General features: G+C 43.2%; 1 protein-coding gene across 1 annotated transcript in view; it reads right to left on the bottom strand.

Moving 5' to 3' along the window:
• Positions 1 to 12518, bottom strand: part of GRB2 (growth factor receptor bound protein 2) — a 46214-nt gene extending 33696 nt beyond the window's left edge. Inside the window, exons 1-2 of the mRNA XM_051634742.1 lie at positions 12347 to 12518; positions 7352 to 7552 (exon numbers count right to left, since the gene is read on the bottom strand). Coding sequence (XP_051490702.1) covers positions 7352 to 7429 — 78 coding nt within the window. The 5' untranslated portion in view covers positions 7430 to 7552; positions 12347 to 12518. The remainder of the gene's footprint in view (positions 1 to 7351; positions 7553 to 12346) is intronic.
• Between the last annotated feature and the right edge of the window lie 2928 nt (positions 12519 to 15446).

Raw genomic sequence — 15446 nt, 5'->3', positions numbered from 1 at the left:
CAAAACTACAGAAAGTATTCTTCTCTCCTGTTTTCTCTCCCAAGACTCAAAGTACCTAAAAATCACATTTTTGTTTCCTTGTGTATATTCTAGTCACTTGCCCAACTTGGGAGATAACGTTAACTGCTGCTGCAGGGCCAGCAAAGGAAATGAAAGAGCAAGAACTGCTGTGGGATAAAGCTGCAGATAAGAACTCAAACTACTGCACTATCAGTTTGCTGATCTGCATAGAAATGCAGAATGGGTACAAGCCACCTACTCATTTGCATTTTGAATTTAACAGGATTTTCAGAGAAAACTGGAAATTACAGAGAACAAAGGCAGCTCTCCTATCAACATGCTAAAGAAAGCAAACAAAAAAAATATATCTAGTGTCTCTCTTCCCTAGCACCCCAGTGACATGAATCATATCACAAAAGCCCCATTTCTAAGTCATCAGAGGAAGAACAAATGCATTTCCTTGGTCACTTTTCTGCCTAAGCATCAAATTCACAATTCACAGCTCCATCTCTCTGGCTAGCACCTACCCCAGTAGCACTGAGAGAAGGGAGTGAGGCAGCAGAGAAAAAGGGAAATAGGCTTATCTTTTGCTGCCCATCTTGCTAATTAAGACCTCCAGAGTAGACAGCTCAGACATGAATACATCACACACCTCATGACACAGAACTAAGCACGGGCTAAGTAATCATCCCAGGTTCTAAGCTTTGTAAACCTCTCAAGACCTACATAAATAATATTATTAACAATTTAGCAAAGGTTTTAATTCAGAGGTAACCAGCAATTTAAGTAGGGAAATTTGGCATCATTGGTGTAATAGCCTTAAATTAATACAACAGTTCAGTCCCAACACTAGTGCATTTCCACAATTGCTGCATCTTTAGCAGTTCTTCCAGTTTAGATTTATATTGTAAAATTCATCATGTTTGGTAAATTACATTCCCTTTTTGCTCGATGTGAGATTGTAAGATTTTTTGCTCCAGTGTTGTTAAAGAACTAATGCTTAATTTTCTTTCATTTTCAAAGAAACAGAATTAGTTTTGCCCAGCACATTTTTCCTGAAGTCTGGGCATTAGCTCTTGATTTCTGGTATTTAGCCACAGGCAACTTTAAAACAAAAGGGATTTTATCAAGGGGTCACACAGTTCACTGCTTCTGTTAGGCTGAGCTGTACACAGACAAATTGGATTCCTTATCTCCCCTTGCTTAGTTGGATCTTCATTGATTATAATGAGAAATTAGAAGAGCCTGAATTTCACTGCAAACATGATCCATCCCTCCTCCTCCCCAATTAGCAGGGCCCTGCACAAAAACTGGAAAACTATCAATGCTACATTTATGACACTCCCAACCCTTTACACATGCCACTAAAATTCATAATCCCTCTTTTCTTCCCCCAACTGTGCTCAAACTTTTACTATTTTCATTTCAAATAATAATTAAAAAAGCCTAAATCAAAGTTAGTCCATTAACACCTAGGATGCCTCTCAGAACAGATTTATTGATCTGAATTTCTCAGACATTCCTTCATTAGACAGTTATCACGAGAGAAGTGTCACCGGACCAAAGAGGAGAGACAGCATTTCTGTGTTGCCAACAAATAAGAACAAAAATGCACTACTCTGGCTGCAGTTTGACATGCATTTTGAGCAAAGTGGATACATAATTCAGCAAGCCAAAATTTGATTTGCTGATATGTCGATGCTAACATTTTTCAAAAGTCTGGCACACCAGTCATACCAAATGCTGGACCTCGCAGGGAAGCTGTAACAAAAGCACTCCCATTCAATTGGCAAAAGGCAGCTGGAGCTTCAAATTAGCATCACTTCTCCTGGTTATAACAGAACACCATACATGTTAAATCAATGTAATAAAATTAGCTGAGCTGACCCCTAGTTTTAACCCCTATCTTGTTTCACACATTCAAAACACTAGCAGGCTTCAGGTAGCACACAGCTCCCAAGAGCTCATTTTTCTCTGCTTTCAGTGGCAAGTTTAAATAACCATCACAGCTACTAAATAAAAACAAAGGTGGCATTTTTAAGGAGGACCATGCTTACTCCTTGCTTGCAAAGACCACTTTACACCTTCAGTCTGGAATACTCCATTTTTGTCTTCTGCACAGACACCTTCAGCAAAGCAATCTTGCTTTGAGTAGGTCCAAGCTCTTTTACAAATACAGAGCATGACTGTTTGCTTTTCTGGACATTCACACCTTGTGGAGGTTTGGTGGTTCCTTTCCACAACCTTCTCCCCACTGCCTAGAGAAGCTGGCTAATAAAACAGTATTTGAGAAGCTCCTAATAAAAATGTAGGCCCTGAATATTTGCATGGCCCAGACAAATGCAACCTCGTCTACCAGCATAATTTTATAACACAGATCTCCAACTGTCAGGATGCCAAAACAACTACATTTAAGATAACTGCACTTGCTTTATTAGCCTCTGTAATTTTCTGACAGTTTTATCTTCTTAGACTGCAATATTGATCACATATTAGTGACAAGTATCATCTTCACTCAAGGCTATCAGCCAAGGAATGTGACTTAAGTGCATCTTTAAAAGTCAACCATCACATCCAGAGTTGCCACTCTCAGTTAAATCACAGAATAACGTAGAATGGAAGGGCCTCTGGAAGTCACCCAAACCACCCTCCTGCTAAAAACAAGTCTAATTAGATCAGAGTACTGAGGGACTTGTTTGGTTATCTCCAAGGATGGGGATTCACCAGCTCCTCTGGGCAACCTGTTCTAACAGGGACCTATTTCACTATAAAGCACACACTGCTGGCAATCTGCCTCAATCATTAATTCAGAAAATGGTTTCTTACACATTAAAGCCATCAAGACCCCACTGAGTCCCTCCCCTTACAAAAAATGGGGAAAGATTCTCTTCAGCAAGCCATTATTTCTGTTCTCTAGCACAGACACCATGACATTAACAGCCAATGCTGGTGAGGTCAAAGACAAGGGATGAGGAAGAAGAGAGGGGAGAGACCATGCTCCCCTTCTTTGTCATATTCCTCCCTCTATTCAAAACTGTTTCACTGTATCCAGACGCAGAAAAATGTTTTTCATGCAGGAACTGAAAATGCCATCTCAGCATTAACTGTTTGCAAACACTCAATCCTCTTAAAGACTGATAGAAAGAAAATAAGTCTGGAGGCAAACAATCTCATGAAGAGAACCTGTGGTGACTGTCAAGTGTTTGTTCAGAGCAGGAAAAGAAATTGACTTTGCTGAATGAAATTGTCAAGTGATCAGGATACTACTAAGGAATTCCTTCTTTCAGCACATAGGGTACTTGGTCTGGCTGCCACACAAGTCAAAACTCCAAAACTGAATATGATTAATCTCTATTTAACATACCACCTGAATAATCTTACTCATTTAAAAAAAAAAGTTTAAGTGTCCCAGAATTAATTATGCTGACAGCTACTGGGAACAGGAACTTATTCAGTTCTTCTGAAGATCACTTTCCAGCTATGCCTCAACCCTACAACAGAAGGAGAAAGAGGAAATGGAGCAGTGGTCTGTTTTATAAAAAAAAAACACAAACAAAAAACAACCACCACACAATTCTAACATTCAAGATATTCATGCATATGTTCAGTGCTTCTGTATTAACCATGCAGAAACAGTTATCAGAGCACCATGGTATTAACTGTGCATGTCAGATTAGGTGTAGGAGGACTAGAGAAAAGAAACGATAACGAGATGAGAGAAAGAATGAAGATTTCCCCCCTGCCGCAGCTCCAGCCAAACTACCAGCAAATATTAGCACACTTCAGGTCTGGATACTTGCCAGTTAGCACAAAGGTCAACAAAACCAGAAGCTGCTAGAAATACAATAGTTTTTGGGGACATAAAACCCGAGTAACAGATATAGAGAGACTAAAGTTAACTACTCCAAACTTCAGTGAACACAGCAGGTGAAAAGGGGAAAAGACTGAGAAAGAGCCATGACACTGTCAACTATTCAACACGAAAAACATTAAAACAAAATTTCAAGGAATCTGTTTGTTTTGTGTTTTTTTTTAATTTTTTTTTAAATAACAGGGCAGGCTATTGCAATAGGATCACAGTTTTTGTGAAGCAATCACCAGCTGATGAAAACAACGTTGATCTTGAGAGCTGCAGCACGGTGCTGTAATCAGAAGACACAGAAGGAAGCAGCAGCTTCTCTGGAAAAGGCTTGGCAAGTAGCATTTAATGTATTTTAAAAGTTTAAAGGAAGATGGCACTTTGCATCGCCTGAATAGGAACACCACACACTGCTGCAAAACCACTAGGCAACAAGGCAAGGGGATCCAGTGTCCTGCCAGGGTTCCAAAAATCATAGAAGCAGTTTTTACCATAGTGTCCACAAAATAAAAGGCCAAGCACTTTTCCTCTTCACTCAGCTGTTTTACAAGTGCAAGCCAAAGGTCAACTATCTTCACTCACTTTTGGAAAGCAGCCACAAGATTACTAACAACCAGCTTAATGGCTACAGTTCAAATGCTATTCAATCAAGTCCTGAATATGTGGGCATGCAGCAGTAATGGCACCATGACATCATAGGCAAGTTATCTGCTGAAATCAGAGGGAGCCACACAGTGTGGATCTTTGCCTTCTCTCCCCACAAAGAGAAACATGAACTTTTAAGGAGTGGGAGTTAAAATGTTATATTTTGTTCTCTTCTTCATGTGGCCAAAGCATAGCATTTTTTTGTGAAGCAATTTCTTGCCATCATCATCTGTGCCACCAAGCTGACTCAGCTTCCCAGAGGGGCATCAAGACAGGTGTCTAATAGCTAGATTTAAAAAGTCTTCACTACACATCAGGTTTTGTGTGTCCCTCAGCAAGGTACATCTAAAGAGCGAAGCATACGGGTGCATTCAACACGTTACACATTTATTTCTCTTCCCAATTCATTTGAGAGCAGCAGGATTGACCTGATTAATAAGACAGATCACATGAGGCACTAGAATAGGATGCCCTGAGATTTCTCAGCCATGAGCAAAGTAGCAACAAAACACATCTGGCATCTCTGATGGAAATTAATTTCTACAACCTGAAACACATCTAAAGCGAACCAGACTCTCAAAATGACAATGCAACACAGAAGCCTGTCAGTCTGAGTCCAGTGAAGTGTAACAATTCTAATTGATGTTGGCTTATCTGTCTGAAATTTGCCAGCCTGAGGCAAACCTGACCATCCTGCACAGCACTCATCTCAACTGTGCGCTGAAGGAGGACTCCTGAAAGGAACTTCTGGAGTTGCCACTAACTTTTGTGACAATCTCAAGCAATTTACCATTTCTGTGACTCAGTTTACTCATCTAGGAAGTACAAAAAAAATCTGTAAACATTTTCAGAATATGAGCTGAAATTAAATACAGTTTGAAGAAATGCTCATCAATGCTTTGATGAAGTGTTCAGCCTAGGGTTTGTGTGGAGTAGGAAAATCCCTCTCTGTATTCTAGGAAGAATACAGATATTATTGTAGTGTAGCAGCTTGAACACCACCATGTTTTTATGATTGTGACATCGTTTCCATCATGCAATGACATCAAGAGGCTAGAACACTAGGACTCAATAACATCTTCCTGTCAGCATCTGTGCTATTGTGCAGTTTTAAGTTTTAGCACAGACTAAACTTTCAAAAGTCTAAAAAAGTAATTTTAATTCCTAGAGAAGATTTTAAAATGAATGCAAATTTTACAAGACATTTTTTTATGTACTTCAGCAAACTTTTATACCAAATGAGATGAATATAATAAGAAAGCAATTTTAAATAAACTAAATTTAATTATACTTAATTTTTCCTTCCTGTTCAGCATTTTCTGCAAGCTTACTTCAGCTGTGCTCTACTTCAAACACTGCAAAAGCTGAGGGCAGGCAGTAGTAATGAAAAATAGAAGAATACATCTCGGGTCAAGAAAAATAAATGCAAAGTTATCACAGAAGACTTATAAAATTCTGACAGTCTTGAACGTTTAAAAATAGCAAAAGGAAATACTCTGCTAATTTACATAATCACTAGAATTGAGGTGTACAAGTCTAACAGGCATTTTTAGGCCAATTATGGGCCAGGGACTTGTAGAGTATCTACAGATGCAATTACTTTCAAAATTAACAAACTCAAAGCAGGACATATTTTTGCAATTTTTATCTCTTCAAGGCTACATGATATTACTGCACTTTTAAACAATGCCACAGTTATGTTACTGATGCATCAGCTGCAAAAGATGCATATTAAGTTTATATGTAGAGGTTGTTTTTTTCCAACTTATCTTAAAATAGTAGTTAAAATCGAGCCCTTCCCTGGCAAAAATCTTGAGCAGATGAGTAATCCCATTGAGGTCTGCAGGACTTGATTTGTCAGCACACACAAAGTTACAGCCTTGCATCTGCAGGACAGGCACCTCACAAACCACTTTCTACTCAAAGCATTTAAGAAAGAAGCACCTTTAAAATGCTTTAATACTATATCCATCACTCTAGGAAGGTAAAGCCCATCTTACATATTTATGGAGAAATACTGACTCTGAATGAAACTCCATTTAAACATTCTGAAATATGGTTTGTATTACTTGGAAGCAACAAAGCTCAGAGCTATATTTCACTATGTCCAAATCGCTACTGACCTTTCTATTTTACTCCCCCACTAAAATAAAATTTTGTGCTTGTTCTGTGTGTCCAGGTTTTTTAAAATACTGTTTTAGAAATTAAAATATTTTTCAAATTCCTTTAATATAGCCAAGATGAAACCTAAAAAGCCTTTGATATACTGGAAGAATTATAGACCAAAATCCCTCTAATGCACTGCAACATCCACTTACATCTGCACAGATCCATTAAATATTCAGCCACAAGCTTATCACTCAAGTTCATCAGAACTGAAGATAATACTCAGCACCAATATTTGACAGCCTGATGCTAAAAGATTATCTACTGAGAAATAATCTAATCACTTCTCTTTGATATTGGAATCCTTGGCAGGAGGCAAAGGAAAGCAATAGCAAATGGCTCTTGATTACTTGGAGGGGTTTCCTCTCCTAGAAGGGAATTCTGTGTAGATTATCGTGTACTTCTGCTTATTTGCTACCATGTTTACAACCAAGTTCTCAAATATTTAAATCTTAGAAGAGAGAAATGAGGATGCCTGCTTAACTCAGAAACGAAACAGCCTCTCCTGCTACTGAAGAGATCAGACTGGGCTTGAGGAAATACCGAGGTACCTTATTAAAGGAGATGGCGTTTGTTGGGGAGGCAAGAGAGGGTCAGGACTAACGGACAGGAAGAGACTCGAGAGAGGCTGAAAAGCAGAGGGCAAAAGAGGGAACTCCCGTGCCCTCAACGTCCACTTACCTTAAGGATATCCCCCCGTTTGAAGCTCAGCTCGTCATCGGCGGTGGCTTTGAAGTCGTACTTGGCGATGGCTTCCATGCTGGGGCTGGTGCGGGCGGCGGGCAGGAAGCGCTCCCCGAAGCCTCCGCTGCTCCCGCGGCGGCTCCGTCCGAGGCGCCGGCCCCGTCTCTCACATACAGGGAGGCCGGGGGACGATCCGCCCTAGGGCAGGGGGAGGAGGAGGAAGAGACGGGCCATTAGGGGAAGTGGCACGGATCGATGGCCGGGGCCGCGCCCAGAGCCGCTCCCTCCGCCCGGCGCGGCCGCCGCTTCCTCCCGCCGCCGCTCGCCCAGGCCCGGCTCGCCCGAGTGACACGTCCCGCGGCCAATGGCCGCCCCGGCGGCCCCGGGGGGCGGGAGGAGGAACCGCGGCCGGCCCCGGCCCGCCGGGAGGAGCTGCACGCCCCGGGGGAGCCGGGCAGGCAGGGCCCGCCGCTCCTCCGCCGCCCCTGGGGGCAGCTCCGCCGCTCTCCCGCCCGGCAGCAGCACCGGGCGAGCCGCCTGCTCCCCGCGTCGGTAATAAACACGGAGAAACAGCCCCACCGAGGGGTGCGGGCGGGGAGCAACCGGCCTGGAGATCGCCCTCCCGGGACACACCCGGAGCCACTGGCTGCAGCCCACTGCGCTCCTCGCCCCCCAAAGCTGCACTAGGACAGACACAGCTTCCACCAATCACTTGTGGTTTTCTCCATTCATATGTTTAAATACAGAAGGTTAGACAATGCAGAGAACACTTCTGTGGGTCCTCTCTATCCTGAAATTCCACTGTCTTGAGCAGTAAAACATATTAAAAAAAAATCAAACCTCCTGGCAAGGCATATATAGACACTGTGAAACCACTGAAAAGGCTTAAATCTTGGTTGATCTCAGAATAGAATAGGAAATATTTTATCTAACTCCAACTGCACTTTATAGCAGAGAAGGTAAGGGATCAGAAAAAAATTAAGACACTCTGTAAGTTAGAAACCATCATGACTTCCCCTCTGAAGAGCCAGCAGAGCTGGCACTTGTCAATGACGACTGAAGACAGAAGAGATTTGACAAACATGAGTGAACCCACGCACCTGCTAATTCAGTCTCTGTGGTTATGGCCCAGAAAGAGCCCTGCTCTATGCAAAGGCAGCAGATGGCAATAGCATCTTCTCATTTCTGAGAAAAACCTGCCTTATATAAATGCAGTTCAGCAATTAACAAGCTTACACTGCATGAGTCCCATGTTTGCCCAACCTTCGGCTCTCCGTAAAGAATAATGAAGCTCAAGGCAAACACCAGAACTGAGATTTCTTTCACAGGAAACTGGCAGAATGAGAAGAGGCACTGACAGCATTTACCTTGAGCAAAAAAGAGAGCAGCTTGGTGAAGCCCTCATGTGGAGAGGGCTGGGGGTTTTCTTGGTACTCCTACACAGCTTTACTGAAACCTCAGTGAGACCAACAAAGCTGTCAACAGCCACACAGATCACAGCTGAACAACCTGCCTTTGCCACTGCAGCTACTGGAAATGAACATGCCAGATCCAAGCTCTAACCCACACACAATTAAAAACCAGAAAGTGTATTATTTTAATACATCTTGATGATTCTAAAGCAATTAATTTTAGTTTCAATGCTGATGAAAAGCATATGTCTTTCTGATGTCAAGTCTTCCATGCTGTGCTAGGATACCCAACCAAACAGCAACAATAACCTTCCTTAACCAGGAGGTACCTTCCCTTTGCCACCTCTATTATGTTCACCATCTCATCTTTCAAACCTAGCTCTCTTTGGGTTTTTTAACGACTGGTATTCATAATTTTCTGCTACTATAGAAAGATTAAGGACTAACACGAATGTTTGCATATGAAGCAATAGAAAATGCAAACATTTGTTCAAGCATACTGTCTGCATGTCCTGAGCCTTGCAGGGCAAACATCAGTGGTTTCTATTCCTTCTTAAAGGATAAATGCTGCCAGCAGCAACGCTTCAGTGTTTCCAACAGCACAATCCTACATTTGAAGATGTGCAACCTTAAAGAAAGCTCAAGACACCTTTAAACAAAGAAATTACTGGCAATCAGTAAACGTTCCTTTCTTTGAGGTCCACAAATATTGCTACCTAGTACTGCACTAGCATCTGAGAATATTTAACTGAAGGAGTTAACACAACTTTCTTAGAGAAACCAATGCAGCATTTCCAAGAACTACACCAGCACTTCCCTGAGCTTAGCAATAGTACAATGTTGGGAAATTTTCCAGCACAATTCAAGATGAAAGAGATTCATCACATAATTTTCTTTAAACATGCAGTCACATTACTACCACCATCATATACGTTGTCAGCATGTAAAGGAGTGGTGTTTCCAGGTAATGATACTAACAGCAGCTGCAGTGTAGAACAAAACTTTAACCATCATGACTTTAAGCTTTAAAAGTGGAGCTGAAGTTCAGGCACAGAAACTGCATGTAAATCAGGGAAAAGCTTTTAAAATACTAAACCAAGATACTCATACAGCACATATCAGAAAAGGTAAAATTAGAACATTCCCTTAAAGTCACTTAGAAAGCATGAGCTGTTCACTGATATTGTTAAGTTCTAGTAGTCAATCAGTCACATAATTACTGAAAAGCAAATAAACCAACTGCACAAAGGAAAAAATAAGCTTACTGGGGATAGCAGCTTGTGTAGGTCTCTGCCCACTGAGAGCTGCAGGTATTTGCTTTGGGCAGACAGCATTGAAACAGGACGTGCTGCAAATACAGAGCACCCTAGCTCCACAGACTTCAAATGGAATAAGATATTTATGAATAACAGTCAAAACATGAATTAATGCACACTGCAACAATTAGCAGCTGATGTTATTGGAGAAATGACTAAGATTTCTCAGAATATGGGTATGTTTTTCACCTCTCCCCTTACTGTGATTTGGGACAAGATGCTTCTCCTGCTCTTAAAAAATCTGAGGGGAGAGAGGAAGAAAAGACATCAGATGCTGCTAACAGTAAATCCTTATTAGCAATACAGTGCTGCAGCTCAGGATGGAATATAAGTAATTACAAATACAAACCTCCCTGTTGTAGCCAACAGGAAACGATTCTCATTTTCTTTTCAACAGATATTTCAGAAATCACACAGGTACAGGGAAGCTTTTTATACTATTCTTACAAACCACATTTTTTCTAAGGAGTGAGAGCTTTCTCATTGTTCTCTTTCCACTGTTTTACTTTCTTCTGGAAAGTGATATGGGTAGGAATAGAAGAACAGTTTACAAAAGCCAAACTGAGGGAAGAAAGAAGATACATCTGGTGGAAGATTCTGCAAAGAATCAGATCCTAAGCTTCATCAGCTGTTAAGGACAAAACATTACTGAGGGTGGTAGAAAAAAAAAAAAGTGTGGATACATCATCTGGAAGACATGCAGAAATGTTAAGAGTCAGGCTTTAGACAAAAGAATAGAAAGAAAAAAATCATAAGGGCAGAGCACTAATTCAAATTAGCCAAATAAGGAAGTATAACATAATAAATGAATGAGGTAAACTAGAAATTACATTATCAACATAGAAAAGCTAGAACATTCAGGGTCATAACTGAGATTCACAATCCACTAGGCTTAATGCATTCCAACTTCCTTAGGCACGTCTTGTCACAGGGCAAGATATCACTTACAAAGCTAAGCTACAGCACAAAGCACAGGCAGTATTTATCAGATCAAATATTTTATCAGGCAATAGAAAACTTCAGCTCTGCCAAAATTTATTTATTGCCACTTTTAAAAACATTACACTGTATAAAGCATCTTTAAGTGTTACAAGCTTGCCTAGCATTATGAAATAGTTAAAATGCTGTATGACTTAATCATCATAAGAAATTATAATAATTTAAAGGCCTTTTTTGGCACAAATTCTCAATATCCCCAGTTTGCCCAGAAATGGATTGCAAACAACACTGTTTGAAGACAACTAACAATCTGTGACCCTTCCAATTTTGGCCACGGCCGCAGGCATTTACTAATTTTTAAAACAAGGAATTAACTTATCTAAACACTGTATTTATCTATGAATTGCTCTCCCAGTTATTTACTGTGCAACAGAATATTTTTCTCTTTAGGTTATAAAAGAGATGTCTGAGTCAGATGTTGTGGGAGTTAACAAGACTGAATCCTTGTCTTCTACAGATGATTTCAAACTGTATTAGCAAGTTAAACCTTATTCCATAAAACCAACACTGAATCTCAAGCAGGAAGCTTAGAAAAGAAAGAAAAACCTAAGAGAAAAATGCCTCTCTCGATCATAGCAACTCACATTTGAAGCATGACCCGAAACATCTTCGGAGAAAGAAAGAGAATGGATATTAATCTGCCTACAGGGTATTCACAACCTTTTAACCCTTGGAAGCGGCCCTAAGTTACAGAACTCATCCAGAAAACATGAAAAAGAAGCCCCGAGAACCACCAGCAGCCAACACTTCACAGCCATACAGCGAAGAGGCAAGTGACCCAAGACTAAAACCCGTCCGGGGGGCCCAAGCACGGAGGGCAGCCCCTGAGGCAATCTCGCCAGCAGATAACGCCTCTAGAACCCGGGACCTTACTCCAACCCCCGCCCCCGGGCCAGCCCTACCCTGCAGAGCCCGCATCCCCGAGCAGCGCCCCAGGAAGGTCGGGGCCCGCCGGGGCGCAGGCCCGCGGCCCCGGGGCGAGGGACCGCGCTGAGGAGACTCCATGGGAGCACGGCGGGGAGGCACGGAACACCCCAGGGGCCCAGGCCGCGGCTCCGGGGGACGCCCGCCGCCGGGGCTCGGCGTGTCCCCTCAGCCCCAGCAAGGCCCACGTCGGGCAGGGCAGCCGGGCCCCGCCGAGAAGGGCCTTCCCCGCGCCGCACCGGGGACTGGAGGGTGGGGATGGGGGGGGGGGGGGGGGGGGGGGGGGGGGGGGGTCGGCGGCCCGCCTGCCCGCCTTCCACACACCCTTCCTCTTGACTCACCGCGCAGCCCTGGGGGGCGCCGCCCCGCCCGAGGGTCCTGACCGCCTGCCCGGCCCCGCGCGGCCCGGCCCGGCCGCCCCTCCAGCGCCGCCTCGGCTGCCGCTCCGGCCCCGTCCCGCGGCGCCCCCCCCGCCGCTCCGCCGCCGCTCCCGCCGCTCTCGCGAGAGCGGCCCTGTCAGCCCGGCCGCCCCCCGCCAGCGCGCCCCGCCCGCCAGGGCAGGAGCGCCTGCGCACTCGCCAGCCCGCGGCGGGCACGCACTGCGCATGCGCAGCCGCCCTTGGCGGGGCAGCCGGGGCCGTGCGGGAAGCCCCGGGAATGGCGGTGGGAGCAGCCGGGATACCGGGCCCTCCCCAGCTCCACCAGCCGTGCAGCAACGGGCTATACTCATCCCCCGAGGGAAGGCGCTCCGGGTTTGCGCAGAGGATGTGCCCAATTTATCTGCGCCTCTCAGTGCCACGCACCGCGGAGCTATCCAAGGATTTAAAGCCACTCGGGAAACCGCGCCGGGGCTGGAGCCGAGCTTGTCCGCGCAGTACCTGAGCAGGCACCAAAACCTGGAGGGCAAAGGAGGCAGCTGGTCGAGCCATTACTCGACATCTGCCATCCCTCCGGAGCACTGATGAAGGCACCCGTGCTGCGGGGAAAAACCACAGCTGTGTGATCACACCTTGCAATTAAAATATGCACGGAGGGCAAAACTCAGACTGCACAGGCGACTCATTCCAGGGTTTTAGCTTCATGGCCCTCCTAACATTCCTTTAGCTTGAAAAGACTTAATTACAACATACAGTGGAACGGTTGCTTAGGTAAACATCAGGGCTCGGTGCCTCGATAAAGCCACTGAACAAAAAAAGCTTTCCTCTGGCTCCTGAGAGGAAAACCAGCTCCTGAACGACCGGCTTCCTGCTCCCCTGAAAGGATGAGCCAGCTAAAGGGGTTACTTTTTTTTTAATAGGTTACTCCCCACTCCCTCACCCCAAAGAGATGCTGAGATGGGGAAGGTGAGGTCTAAGCACAGCGTGTCCCACAGCACTGAAACACAAATGGCAGAGTTCACATCTGGGCTCATGTAAATTTAGAATTATTCTGAACCAAGACCTACATTCAAGACGACTCTAATTTAAGCACAGATAATTGATATTTTGTTTTAAGAGAGATGTATATTTTTAGCCTCCAATTAAACTCATTTTTTTTTTCCCCAGTAAACCACCACACTGGTTGATTCCTGGCTGTACTCTGCAGGGGGGTGTCATGGCTTCATACCAAGATTAGAGTAAGATCAGAACATATACTGCTGCCTCATACAATTTCATTTATAAGCCACATTCTGCAAACATTGTCTGCTGACAATTCTAAATGCTTAAGCAGCTTGATAAATATTCCTGAGAGGTTATATTTGGATGAAATTTGTGGTTTAAACCCTTAGCAAGATCATTTTCTCCTCCTAATAGCGTTGTACTTAAGGGGTTTTAACTTCTTGCCAGATTTGGGTGTTGGGGGAAGGTGCAAATTCTCCCAATACTTCAATAAAAAATTGGAACGGGTGGAGCAAAAGAGCTACAGGAGATGAGGATGCTACAAATGTTTCAGACGTTCTTTCTGAGGATACAGAAGTGATTAATCAAGGATGACCCAAAGACTGATGAAATCGGAGCTAGATTCCAATATCCCTCAAGTCCCCAGTATGTGTTCCTGGAACAGGCTTACAGAATCTCTGGTTTCATGCATGACCTCAAAACAAGGATTTATAAGTTCTTAGTAAACCTTCTATAAGTTAACCAACATCTCAGAAAAGTTATAGCAGCTACTTTTAGCTAGACTTGAATAGCCAGATATGGTTCCCAGCTGCCAGCTCAATGAGAGCTACTTTAAGAGGCTGCAGCTGCCTGACTTTAAAAGGGCAGTCCTAGAAAGTCAAACAAGCAACAAATTTTAGAAACAGTGGAGATCAAAGTGTTATAGAAAGATATTCCTGATAAAGGAGTTGCTGAGAGATACTTGCTTGCAAACCATTTAATGTAGATTGTTCCCCCAGCTTGCAAACAAAGTAATGCTTTAGAAAAAGATACAACTTGCTGTGTAAATACAGTGCAGTATCAACTCCAGCACAAGCTGAAATCCTGGCATAGCTGTAAGCAAGGGTGAAAAAGGCAACAGAGACATTGTTTTGATAGAGGATCAATTTCAAATGTTTTTTTGTAGTCTAGGAATAGCTTGAATTTTCTATGAGAGTTTGTGGTGATAAACACAATCTAAGATTAGCTCTGAGTATTTTAAGAAGTACAAAGGGTAAGAAAAATCTTGCTGTCTGACATTTCTTTTAGGTACCTTTTTAAATGTCTCACAGCAATCTGGGAAAAGAAATGTACGATTTTTCGTTATGAATAGATCAGAGTAATATTTGTTAAAAACTGTATATTTGTGTAAGCAGCCAAAGTTCAACACTGCTACTTAGAATATTCCTATTAACACTGCATTACTGAATAAAGACAATAGTTACTGATGACAGGATGTTTAACATCAGTAACAGTAGTTATGTTAGCTCAAATGTTACTGAAGACAAACCACAGTGGTAACATGTGCCTTATCTTCACACAGTCTTTGAACTGTGCTCCATTAATGTCTGTGTCCTTGCAATGGAATTCTGGAAACACTGAGATTATGAGGACTCAGAACTCCCACTGCATGTCATCTAATGATGAACATTTTCTAGTGCTATCACAGCAAATGCATGAACTTAAAGTATGTTGCCAGAACACATCCAGAGAAGCAATTCTGGTGTGTCTTCAGAGACATGATGTACATGTTCCTAATTTTTGTCACCATCTTAGTGCTTCTGTACGCAGCCAATGTCCTTCCTGGTGGGGCTGATGCAGGAAGGTAAGTGCTAACCAGTAAGATATTCTAGACTGTTTCTTTTCATTCAAAGAAATAAAGTGACCTCTCACTCCCACTTGCTGAGAGCATCCACACATGCAACTTCAAAAGTTGTTTTGAAAACTAAGTGTCAGGGCTTAAATGAGAGCCCAGGGGCCTCTGCCTCAAACAAAAGAGCAACTGGGAACTACTGGAAGAGCTATTGAACTTAGAGAGGGTTCA

This window comes from Apus apus, chromosome 17, assembly GCF_020740795.1.
Source record: "Apus apus isolate bApuApu2 chromosome 17, bApuApu2.pri.cur, whole genome shotgun sequence".
NCBI lineage: Eukaryota > Metazoa > Chordata > Aves > Apodiformes > Apodidae > Apus > Apus apus.
Note: the sequence above shows the minus strand (reverse complement) of the source record. Positions and strands in the feature narration are given on the sequence as shown.